General features: G+C 38.0%; 1 protein-coding gene across 2 annotated transcripts; it reads right to left on the reverse strand.

Annotated features, from left to right (window-relative positions):
• On the reverse strand, positions 1,937-12,220 carry LOC18775101 (probable leucine-rich repeat receptor-like protein kinase At5g49770). Of its 2 annotated transcripts, none has more exons than XM_020565493.1 (19): positions 12,114-12,220; positions 11,874-11,997; positions 6,510-6,581; positions 6,234-6,308; positions 6,054-6,125; positions 5,802-5,963; positions 5,626-5,700; positions 5,450-5,521; positions 5,283-5,354; positions 5,110-5,178; positions 4,942-5,016; positions 4,751-4,822; positions 4,525-4,659; positions 3,967-4,436; positions 3,728-3,877; positions 3,492-3,631; positions 3,172-3,391; positions 2,831-3,066; positions 1,937-2,738 (listed from the first exon to the last, which is right to left on the reverse strand). In XM_020565493.1, the coding sequence occupies exons 1-19, from the start codon at positions 12,199-12,201 to the stop codon at positions 2,226-2,228; spliced, it is 2,892 nt and encodes a 963-aa protein (XP_020421082.1). In that variant the 5' UTR covers positions 12,202-12,220; the 3' UTR covers positions 1,937-2,225. The 2 variants fall into 2 exon arrangements, with proteins under 2 accessions (XP_020421082.1, XP_007208371.1); XM_007208309.2 differs by lacking the exons at positions 11,874-11,997; positions 12,114-12,220 and adding exons at positions 6,687-6,807; positions 7,120-7,890.

The raw sequence follows: 12,956 nt of genomic DNA on the forward strand, positions 1-12,956 counted from the left end.
CATCCATACAACATGAAAGGCCGAAGATGACATGTTTAAAAAAATATATATTAAAAAATAAAAGATTAATGGATTTAATGTGGCTGTCGCTACTGTTGGAGTTATGACTATACAATAATACAATGCCACGTATGACAGGACATATTTGTCTGTAGGTTGGCTTCATTCATGGCGTCGAAGACGAAAGACAGAGACTAATACAATGCCATGTATGATCGGGACATATTTGTATGTGCGTTGAAGACGAAAGAAAGACTAGCGGAGTGAAGGGGTAAGATTTTTTGTCAAATGATCAAAACCACACAATCTCAATTAATTATAGTTAGTCAGTTGGGCTGAGGCGTTTGCATGCGGAACTTTCAAAAGCACGAGTTCATGACATTGGCTTGTTTGATAGAAGAAGCTTCACCAATTAAAATCTGATCACATGTAAACAAAGAACAAATGGGATATCAAGGAGAAAGAACAAATCTAATCACCAATTAAGTTACACCTTGAGGCCCAACACTTTGTGGAATAAAGAAGGGTTTTGAAGCCTATTAAGGGGTCCTATTTGTTTCCTTTTATGCGTGAACCGATTTGGTGGGCTTGGAAGATAAGTCAAGTCGGCCCTTGGTAATGAGTAGAGACGACTTGACCTAGCCCTATATAACCTTAAGGTCATGCTCTCATCAGACATGTTCTCTAACCTATTCTCATCATAAAGAGAGAGCTGAAACTAGTGGCGAAGCCAGAATTTCATGTGTGTGAGGGCATCTTACAAATTATAAAGAATCAAAAATTCAAACTCACAATACATTTGAAAAATAGTGTATATATACATTGTAAACTTAAGTAAATGGAGTAATATATTAAAGTAAAAGGGCAAAGACATTCACTTAAGTGTTGAAAATGGAAATAAGGTAATCTGTACACCTGGAGTGCACCGCCACCAGCTGAGCAAGGGGGCAATTTGAAGTACCTCCTTGTACCCACTGGCGGACCTAGAAATTTTTTAGCGGAGGTGCAATATTGACTAAGTATGAAAAATGGTTTTTTGGAATAATCATTTTTTCAAGATAATTTTTGACGGCTTTTATTCCTTATACATCAAATAAGAAAACTTGATTTTATGGGATTTTAGTATGAAATATATATTAACTTAATGAGCCACCAGCTGAGCAAATGGGCAATTTGAAGTACCTTAATAGATCCGCCACAATACATAAGGGTACATATCAAAATGTAAAGTATTTTAAATAATATACATATAGAAATACATAACAGTATATTATCTTTAAAATATAAAAAAAAAAATGAGTAGGGGCCCGGGACCACATTGGTCCCAGTGTCGCTCTGCCCCTGGCTGAAACAGATTCTAAGAGAGAGCAGAACTCTTGAGCCGTTCCTGTTCTTGCTAGGATTGTTGTTGCTACAGATTGGATGAGTTAAGAGGTTGTGTACTCTAGGAAGATGGCTCCAGGTATGTCTTCGTGTCTCTACGTATTTCAGATTGTGTGAAAGATCTTGAATATCTATAATATAGAAATCTAATAGTTGATATCAGAGCACATGGTTATTCACACACACTGAAATCGTTGTTCAAGCATGCCTACTCTTACTGTTTCTGTATGCGAATTTGTTTTTGTATGCGAATAGATGCCGTGACAAATATCATTACTGTTATCACTTTTTGATTTCAATATTGATCTAGTGGTGGTAGAGTTGGCCCCGTATTTGAACTGAATCAATTGAGGAAATTGAAGATTTCTATAAAGGAAAGGCTACTTTTATTCAGAAAACTCGAAAGGATTGTCAACCATTGATGTGTGCATGAATGGTCGAGAAAACCCTTTTCATTGTATATATGATATTCTTTAAACAAACTAAACAAACAGAATCCAGATGGTAAAACTTGGGAAAAGCAGTGAGTCCTAACACAACACAATTCTGAAGGTGATCATGGTACAAAACTCAAAGTAGTAAAATTTCGATGCCTTCTTTTAGGTCTTACTAGAACTTCCTTGCACCCAATCCAAAAAATAAAATTAAAAATAAGAAAAACTTTGTAGCATTCGAGTTTGAAGCCCATAGGAACATTGTAACATAACACACTAAATTTCTATTTGGCAATTGAAATGACAGACCACTATATATTCTTTTCCTGTATCTACTTACATATATGGATAGAGAAGAGAAGGTACAATTACAAAAGAAGAAATTAACTCTGCTGCAGGCCTTTGCTACTACTTGGGTTCAATCTTCGCCGAAACTGCGTATCCACCACTGTAATCAAAGGCACCAGTGCTGTCATTCACTTCCTTTTTCGGCAAGCCATCGTTGTATGGATGCTTAGGAGCTCCTTTTGATGCTGCAAATTCTGTGGCTGATGAAGATGCGGATGTTGAGTTTGTGTTCATGCCATCATTCTGCAGAATGGTTTCAATAGCCTTCACAAGCTCACTCATTGTGGGGCGGTCTGCAGCTGATTCTTCAACGCATTGCAGGGCCAGCTCCAGGAATCTCCCAAACCCAATAAGGGTTCCAGAGTTTCGAATGCTTCGATCCATTAACTCCCTCAAACCATAGTGTTCTTCATCATTCTTGTCCATCATCAATCGTACCTCACGGACGATGTATTTTCCCTTCTCAATAGGCTGCCTAGCCGTTATCAATTCAAGCATCACCACTCCAAAGCTGTATACATCACTCTTCTCAGTTAACTGTTGAGTCATGTAGTATTCAGGATCAAGATATCCCTGCAAGAACAAATAGAAACTTAAAGAGTAAAAACTCAAGAGTGTGTCAATGGGATGAATATATGTTGAAATGCTAATAACGTAAAGCTTACCAGTGTGCCTTTGACCTGAGTTGAGACATGCCCTTTTCCACCGTCAGCTACCAGCTTGGACAAGCCAAAATCTGCAACCTTGGCGGTTAAATGTTCGTCTAATAGAATGTTGGTGGACTTGACATCTCTGTGAATTATAGGAGGATTTGCAAGCTCATGTAGGTAAGCTAGTCCTCTTGCCGAGCCAAGAGTGATGCGGAGTCTCCTCTTCCAATCAAGATGAATACCAGATCTCCCTGCAATTCATATTTAAGCAAAGGTGAAGTTGGTAACTATGTCTATTGCAAACAAGTTATCTCTATGCAATATGAAATAGCTGAGAGTAAAATCTTTGAACTAACCTGACAAGCTTTCCCTGAGTGTTCCATTAGGCATAAACTCATAAACCAGCATCTGTTCTCCTTGTTCAAAACAAAATCCCAAAAGGCCAACAACATTTTTGTGATGAACTCGCGAGAGCAACTCGATTTCAGTCTTGAACTCAAGGCCACCCTGCATTGATCCTTGCTGAGCTCTTTTGATGGCCACCACTTGTCCATCAGAAATCATTCCCCTGTAAACCTATGGACAACCAACCAAAAGGTTTTTAAAAAAAAAAAAAACATCCTTTACCTTGAAGCAGAATTTCATAGATGTTACTGAAATACTTGAATTAATATACCTTCCCATATCCGCCAGATCCTATCTCATTACTGTCAGAGAAATTATTTGTGCACTTCTTAAGTTCATCATAAGAAAACCATCTTGCTCCCTTTAACTGTGGTGCACCACCACTATCTTTTCCGCTTGGTGCCCAAGAAGCTAGAAGATAGAGGAGTGATATAAGCAAACCAACTTCTAATGTCAATGACAGAATTTCAATGTACCCAATCATAAACAACAAGAATAATTAATTACCAAAAGGTCGGCTTAATCCAATGGCTCTTTCTGCACGTTTCTTTTGCCTGATGGCATATATTCCTACTACCACGAGGCCCATTACAAGAACTACGCAACTAACTGATATCCCAATAATAACACCAGTGCCCATAGAACTCTTATTCCCACCTGAAACAATTTTGGGTTTTTATTGTCAGTTTAATCAATCTTCTAATGCAGGGAAATGGCATGCGAAGTAACAATGTGATTTAAATTACCTGGGAAAGTATAAGGAGCTGGAATAAAATAATAGGGTCCAAACTCCTCCGGTGGCTTGTAAGTTTGGTTGCTCAAATCAAAACCAATCCTTATAATCTCTGACCTATTAAAATATATTCCTGTAGGTGGAAAGAGTGCCAGATGAATTTGAAGATAGTCATTAATGTCAAAGAAAGGGTTTTCAAGAGAAACGGAACCAGGAGTGAGGCCAAGTTTATCCCATAGACTCATTTCTAGTGAGTGAAACGTATTCACATTTGACAATTCCCTGAAAGAGGGTGCTCTGAAATACAATGTTCCTTCAAAAGGATATGCACATTGACAACTCTGAGGGCTGAGCTTCTGATTATCGGGGCATGTAATGCGTGCACAATTTGAGCTAGTAGTATACGTTTCTGTATCTTGTTGCGGAAGCTGACAGAATGAATTTGAGCTAGTTCCATTGGTGCAAACTGGGTTCCCTACAAGTCTGCAATATTTAAAAATGACAACTAAGAATGGTGTTGAAAAATATACAACCATAGAAAATCAAGATCAAGGCCCATGAACTGTCTCACATTAATGTATGTTTGTATTCATAACCCAGAGTTATTTTAGGAATCTGATTGTTCTGCAGATCAACAAGCTGCAGTTGTGGACTGATGCTATCACCCAAGTTCAATGTATCGTTAAACGCATTGTTTTTCAGTTTCCTGTCAAGGGTTAGAAAAAAACATGAATGGCAAGTTTCCTAAAATTACAGTCAAAACTTGATGCTTTCTTCAGTATTCTCCTTAAACTTACACTTGCTGCAATGATGCGATGCCGAACATCTTTTCTGGCACAGTCCCTTCAAGTGCTCCAAATTCTAAAACGCTGTGTTCCATAAAAGTAGAGAATTTCAACAAAAAATTACAACAAATTTTCAGGGTGTCCTTTTCCAAGACTCATTCATAGATACTAAGACATTTTTGTGTAACCTCCTAAGGACTTACATAGTGGTGATTGAGGGTAAGTTCGAGAACCAAAGTGGAGCTTCTGATGGGTCAAATGAGTTGTTACTCAGGTCTCTGAAGTAAAATCATTAGGATTTATCAGTACAACAAAACAACAACTTGCAGGAAACTTGAAACTTGAAATGACAGCTCCATGCCACTACTCACACATAATTGAGGGAAATCATTCCAGTTAAGTCCGGTAGAGGGCCTGACAAATTGTTGTGGGCCAAATTTCTGGAAGATAACAAAAACTCATTTGAAAGATGATTAAGAATAATTAAGATTAAGGTAACTGTTAACAGCACATTAGAGTATCCTCTTAGAGACTTGATACTCACAGTTCATTGACATTTGTTAGGTTGCTGATATTTGAGGGGACATTTCCTGTCAGATCATTTCTATCAAGCCGACTGTTGCAAACAAGAAGGTTTTGAATCCAATAAGTGTGAAGAAGCAGATACTTATATGTGAAAGAATAACAAAATGGAGCTGTTTTTGTACTCACAGAACCTCAAGAGTCTGAACGAGTGCTATGGTTGATGGAATATCCCCAGTAAATTGATTATCATCAAACAAACTGCAGTTGAAGAATGACAAGCAGTTAGATAAATAATAGTATAGAACATAAACTGATAGATGGCATCTGGCCAACTTAAAAAATGATTGATGGGATCAACTTACATGTGTATCAGTATCATCTCAGAGCTGAAAAGTCTGGGTGGAATGGTACCTGAAAGCTGGTTCTTGTTGAAATGGCTGCATGTCCATATTATCAGTTTAATGTTTATGCAATAATCCCTATTAGAATTTCATTTTTTCACAATGGAGAGAGTTTGGGAAATGGAAAAAATACTTACAAATGTTTAGCCTTCAATAGTTTGTCTAAGCCCGAGGTAACGGGGGTTGAAATTGGTAGAGTTCCAGTCAACTGATTGTCTGCCAGGTCCAACCAGAAAAGTTTGGAGAGTTTACCCAAAGAAGGAGGTATTTTACCAGTAAAGTTATTCGTATTCAGAGCCCTGAAAAGAACAAAAGATTTATATAAAGTTGGGAAAGAAAAAACTTAAAATGGTTTGCACTAACAGTATGATTATCAATTCAATTCTTACAAGAAAGTTAGCTCTCCAAGATTGCCCAATTCATCTGGAATATTGCCACTGAAGCCGCAGCCAGCTAGGATCCTAAAAGATGAAAAGAGTCTTGTATACTTATCCAATATAAAATCTTATATTGCATATACAAAGTTCAAACGGTGCAAATATGAAAATTGCTTCTCAATTTGTTCTTACAGGATATTTAACTTGCTCAGATCTCCTAATCGTGGAGACAGAGAACCCGTGAGGCCTTTGTTGAATGAAAGGTCCCTGCAATGTTAACGTTTCTACTTCGTTACAAAAAGGATGCCATGCTAATCAAAGATTGAGTGATAACAAAATAATTGATGCTGCAAAAGAAATATGTTTTATGCATATGTTTACATACTGAATCTGTTGCATTGCATCTGGGTTCAATTCATAATGTGCTGCAAACATAATGCTGGTACAAAGAGGAGCAATTATACTCACAAGGATCTTAATTCAGAGAGTCCCCCGATATCGCCTTCAATATGTCCTTTCAAGTCCATTGCTGATAATCCCCTGCACATAAAAAAGTGCAAGGTTGAAAATTTGTGTAAGAAAGTAAGTCACCAATGCCCAGAACTACAAGGATCCCATGAAAATTCAAAGATGAACAATGCTCACAATGCGGTCACCCTCGAATTGTTGCAGGTGACTCCTTCCCAGCTCATTCCACAGGGATCATTTGACTTCCAGCTGGGTGGAAGATTCGTCCATGCCCCCTTCAAGGATATGAAAACAGCAGCTGGACCAACAGACTTACAAATCAATCTACTACCTTAACACAAAGTTTGTACACACCTATGTGCAGGATATTCAACTTACAATCAAAATTTAGCAAAAACATTAAGAAAAGCTTGCATTAAACACCAACTAAAATGACTAATTACCAAGTTTGCATGCAAAAACATGAGAAACAGGAGGATCAACATGATATTGCAAAGTCTTTCCTAAGTCAACGCATATCCAGGCCAAAGCTCAAACTACCAAAACCCCAATTTCCCATTAACTAGGAAATCAATAATGGACAAATAAACATTTAGATTTGAGACCATACCATCACCGGGGTCTGTTTCAGAAAAGATCATATGAATCCCAGCAGAGCAGAAAGCCAGAAAGAGCAGCAACCGCATGGTTGCCATGGTGGTGAAGGAGCAAGCAAATCAAGAAAACTGGTGCCTCTGCGAGGCTGATCAGCTAGTAAGCAGAGGTCAAAAAAAGCACATTTCTATTTACCCCAGATGGTCAAAAAAGCACTTCCAAAGACTACCCTCCACACAGACACACCCTTCAATTCAATTCCTTCCACTCTACCAACTACACCACTTTAAGATTTTTATTTAATGAGTCCTTGACAGCATGCATGCATGTATGTACATGCGCATGTACATGTTCCCACCAATTCAGAACAAGTTTTGCTTTGAAAGCTTGATTTGGTGAGTCGGGTTTTTTCAACTGTCTTCAAAAAATACTTGCAGGCACACAGAGAGAGATAGAGAGATAGAGAGAGAGAACAGAAAAAGATTTGGGTTGGCCCCTTTGAGCTTCTTTTAAATGATTAAGCCTTGTCTTAGAAGCCAACCTTTGGCCTTAACAATAAGCACCTTCCACTAGCAAAAAAACCCACCAACCGAAATCATCACACAAAGTCCAAAAAAACATCATCATCTTTCCTCTATCAAAATCATCTTATTGCAGCAAAAAAACAAATAAAAAATGTGGAGGTTTTACCGTTTCCTCCGCCCGCCCGCGCATTTTCAGAGGACAAGTCACATAAAACAAACACAGTTAAGCAGAAACAACTCTCTCATGAGCAAAGCTAGCATCTTTCGAATGGGGACAAAGCTACACAATTCTGAATATACGCCTAGAGTCTCCACTTTTTAATCAAATTTTAATTAATTAATTAAGTTCCAACTTGCATTGATATAATTTAACTAGGTCATTCAATGCGTACAGTTGGCTTTAGGTGAAAATGGGTCCCACAAGCTGACATGAAAATCAAGGCTCTCGGGGGCGTGGCCGGGACCAATTCATGGTTTGATCCACTTTCGTGTTGAATGGATGAAAAGATTTTCATTTTCGTCAGAAATGGATAAAGACAAGACCTTTGTAACTCAATGTTTTGCCTCACTAGGTGGTGGCGGGTGAGGCCATTTTTTATGGTGGTAGGTAGGGTCTTTTCCTTCGTTTTACTTGGTATTCAAGCATTTGATTTAAGATGAGATCTACATGATGATTGTTTTCACAAAACAAAAATATAATTCAAACAGTCAACTTCTATAGTACGACTGTTACTAAATACAACCAAGTTTATTCTACAAAAGATAACGCGTATATTTTTTGTGCCAAAGGGTCAAAGGTTAATAAACAAACGAGCCACAAATTACCGTCTAGCCATACCAATAAGAATCTCAATCGAAGTTTTACCAATTTCAGAAAAAATGTGAGCTACATCAATTAAAAACTTAATATTCGGCAATTCAAATGATTAAAAGCATTTAAATCCGAGATTTTGTGTTAAATTGTCCCCTTCCCAGGGGACACATTGGGACAAATTCTACTTCAGTTTGGATGGAAAAGAATCCTTTGTATCCCAAAGCAAACGTAGCCTGGCCTACATCTGGCACACCTAAAATTACAGTAGCAAAACCAACCATGAACAATAATTATGATATCTTACAGCTTCTCCAATTCCAATTGCTGAATTCAGTATCCTTCCTTTCCTAGTGCCTTCAATAGTGAGTTTGACCTAATTACCTTTGAGAGGGCAATCCCAAAGCTAATAGAATGTTATGAATCCTATGAAACAATTCAATTGGGTATCTCCTTCAGTTGTATCGAGGCATTTTCAGATAACATCTATACAAAATGAAAGGCCGAAGATGACATATTTAAAAAATAAAAGATTAATGGATTTAATGTGGCTGTCGCTACTGTTGGTGGGGATTTAGAGTTGACATATTTTACAATGCGCGTGTATGATCAGGACATATTTGCATGTGGGTTGGTTTCGTTTCTTGAGGGTTCACGCTTCTTTCATGGCGTTGAAGACGAAAGGCAGACTACCAGAGAGAATCTGTCAAAGTAAACAACATACACCTGTGAAGGGGAAGATTTTTTGTCAAATGATCGAAACCACACAATCTCAAAGTAAACAACATACACCGGTGGGGCCACAAGACTCTATGGCCTAATGGGAACAAGAAATCTTGACTTTTTAAAAGTTAGCCAGTTGGGCTGAGGCGTTTGCATGCGGAACTTTTCAAGCGATTTCATGACATTGGCTTGTTTGATAGAAGAAGCTTCACCAATTAAAATCTGATCACATGTAAACAAAGAACAAATGGGATATCAAGGAGAGAGAATGATTCTCCATTTTTACAATATTGACTTATTTTTACAATATTGACTTGACTTGGATTGGAAGAACTTAGATGAAGCTACACAGGCATCCCCACTTTTGCACCATTTTCCACAAGTTGGCCAAAAGCTCTCATCTTGACCATTTAAGATTTTGTAGTTTGATGAGGAGGCTGACAGAAAGTAGCATTTGATGCACCAGAACTGCTGCTGCAAACCGGGTTCCCGAAAAGTCTGCAACACGTAAAAGTGACAACCAAGAGTGATGGTGAGGGGAAAATACACAATTATCATAGGAAATCAAGATCAAGGCCCATCAACTGTCTCACATTAATGTATTTTTGTATTCATAACCCAGACTTATTCTGGAAATCTGATTGTTCTGCAGATCAACAAGCTGCAGTTGTGGGTTGATGCTATCGCCCATGTTCAACGTATCATTAAACGCATTGTATTTGAGCTTCCTATCAAGAGTTTAAAAGAAATGATCAGTTTCATAAATTTACAGTGAAAACTTTGATGCATATATTCTTTAGTGTTCTCCCTGGAACTTACACTAGTTGTAAATTTGGAAGGCTGAAAAGCTTCTCTGGCACAACCCCTTGAAGTGATCCAAATTCCATGGCCCTGTGTGCCATAAAAGGAGAGAAGTTTAACAAAGGATTTCAAATAAAGTTTTCAAAGTTTCCTTTTCTTAGACTTGTGAAGAGATACAAAGACTTTTATACAACCTCCTGAGAACTTACAAAGTGGTGAGTGAGGGTAAGGTTGAGAACCAAAGTGGAGCTTCTGATGGGTCAAATGAGTTGTTGCTAAGGTCTCTGAGAGTAAAACATTAGGATTTGTCAGTTCAACAGAAAAACAAACAATTTGCAGGAATATTGGAACTAGAAATGATATACTCACACATAATTGAGGGAATTCATTCCACTCAAGTCAGGTAGAGGGCCTGACAAGTAGTTGTGGGCCAAATTTCTGGAAGAGAATATATAAACCATGAAAAATCTGATTAACAACCAACAAGATGATGGTTAAATAGAACAGTAAAATTGATACTCACAATTCGTTGACATTCGTAAGGTTGTTAAGATCTGAGGGGACACTTCCAGCCAGAGCATTTGTATCAAGCCGACTGTTGCAAGCAGGATTGTCTTGAGTCCAAGTGTTGTCAAGAAGCATATACTTAGAAGTGGAAAATAAAACAAAGAAATTCAAGATTTGGTTTTACTTACAGAACCTCAAGAGTCTTAATAAGTCCTAATGTTACTGGGATAGTACCAGTAAACCTATTTCCGTCAAGCAACCTGCAAGCGAAGAACGAAAATCAGTTAGACGAAATAAAAATAGAGAACATAAACTAGTTGATGGGATCAACTTACAAGTGTATCAGTGCCATCTTAGAGCTGAAAAGTTTGGAAGGTATGATACCTGAAAGCTGGTTCTTGTTCAAATGGCTGCATGTTCATAAAATCATTTTAGTGCTTATGCAATATACAGTGGCATAATCCCTATCAAAATTTTACTTTTTCACAATGGAGAAGAGTTGGGATATGGATAATTGCTCACAAGTGTTTAGCCTTCAACAGGAGGTCTAAGCCAGGGGAATGGTAGGTCGAAATTGGAATTGTTCCAGTCAACTGATTGTCTGCCAGGTCCAGCCAGTAGAGTTTGGAGAGTTTGCCCAAAGAAGGAGGTATGACACCCGAAAAGTTATTTGAATTCAGAGCCCTGAGAAGGACCAAAGTTTTACATAAAGTTGGGAAAAGAAAAAACTCATATTGACTTGATGCACTAAAAGCATGATTACTAATATTTTCTTACAAGAAGGATAGCTCTGCAAGATTGCCTAATTCATCTGGAATTTCACCATTGAAGCTGCAACCAGCTAGGATGCTAAAAGATGAAAAGTGTCATGAGTTCTCATTCAATATATATAAAAAATAAAAAATGTATGTTGCATTTTGCATATACAATGCTCAAATTGGAAATAGGAAAATTGCTTGCTCATTTGTTCTTACAGGATACTTAAATTTTTCAGATTCCCTAATCTTGGAGAGAGAGGACCTGTGAGGCCAGGGTTGAAAGAAAGGTCCCTGCACAGTGTGAGTGTTTCAGCTTCAATAATCAAACATTAAGATATCAAAATAACTGACAATGCAAAAGAAATATGTTTCAAGTGTATGCTTTACATGTTTTAAAACTCACTTCAAATTGGCTTTAAAACTCTTTTCAAATTGGCGGTATTGTGCAAATACAATGCTGGTAAAAAGAGGACACATCATACTCACAAGGATTTTAATTCAATGAGTCCACCAATGTCACCATAAAGTTTCCCCTTGAGGCTTATGTTTGATAATCCCCTGCACATAAAAGCAGAAATTTGTGGTAAGGGAAGAAAGTGATATCATTGCCCTTTAACTACAAAGATAGATCAACAGCAGCACTCACAGTCCAGACACCCTTGAATTGTTGCAGGTGACTCCCTCCCACCGGGAATCACAGGGATCATTTGACTTGTCCCAACTGGGTGGCGTATTTTGCCACGAATTCTTCAAGGATAGGAGCACAGCAGCTGGATCGACAAGCTTATAAATCAATCAAACTACCCTTAAGAGAGCTTTTAGGCATATATGTGCAGAATGTTCATTTTTCAATTAACATAAAAGGGGAGATCATGCAAGAACATACCATCATTGGGGTCTGTGACAGAGGAGATCATGCAAATCCCTGCAGAATAGAAGATAGCCAGAAAGAGAAGCATTCGCATGGTTGCCATGGTCAGGAGGATGTCAAAGGCACTCAGCGAAGATTTGGGTTCTTTCTCTTCACCCTTCTTCTGTGTATATAACAACTGCAAGGTGCAGCCCTTGACTTTTTTGACTTCTACTGAATGAGGACTTAGTTGCATGCATGCACTGGCAAAAACAAAGTCCCCTTCCCAGTAATTTAATTAACAATGCTTTTCTTTCTGAACAAGGAAGCCGCTTTAGTCGATTCATTTTATATAAACAATGTGGACTGTCTAGTGCTTTTACCGTTTCCACCGCCTACCCGCGCATACCAAATTTCCATTGAATTGGTACAAACAGAAGCTCCAAGAAACCTTATCTGCCTCTTGGAAATTAAATTTGGCTATCTTCAACCAATCAGGCACATTTAGTGAATAATTGGTTTGATGGATTCAATGATGGTGAGAGCTAGCTAGTTTATGTGACAGATGTTTCATGTTTTCTGTACACATTTGAATTTATGTGTTTAGACTTCAAAGACTCTAAAATCCCTCCGTTGGAGAAAACCTGATGTCACCACTACGGCGGAATTTCAAACCAATAACACATTGCCATCTGTTTTAACTTTTCGACATAATATTGCATGAAGTTTGAGATGACATCCCATCGCACAGAAACACTTCTCCCTCAGTTGAGCTACTAGTTGAACCCTTCTCCTAATTGCAGCATAAAATTTCATTCAAGTTTCTAACTTTCATCCCAAAATAAGAGGCTTGGGATCAAAATCTTCCCAACCTTAACA

This window comes from Prunus persica, chromosome G6, assembly GCF_000346465.2.
Source record: "Prunus persica cultivar Lovell chromosome G6, Prunus_persica_NCBIv2, whole genome shotgun sequence".
Classification (NCBI taxonomy): domain Eukaryota; kingdom Viridiplantae; phylum Streptophyta; class Magnoliopsida; order Rosales; family Rosaceae; genus Prunus; species Prunus persica.

Bases quoted from the DNA above. Each gene is read 5' to 3' on its own strand.
- LOC18775101 (XM_020565493.1), bottom strand. From the start codon at position 12,201: ATGGCAACCATGCGAATGCTTCTCTTTCTGGCTATCTTCTATTCTGCA. The intron at 6,126-6,233 runs GTAAGAACAAAT...TTCATCTTTTAG, and splicing joins CTGAGCAAGTTAAATATCCT to GATCCTAGCTGGCTGCGGCT. The intron at 4,660-4,750 runs GTAAGTTTAAGG...AACCCTTGACAG, and splicing joins ATCGCATCATTGCAGCAAGT to GAAACTGAAAAACAATGCGT.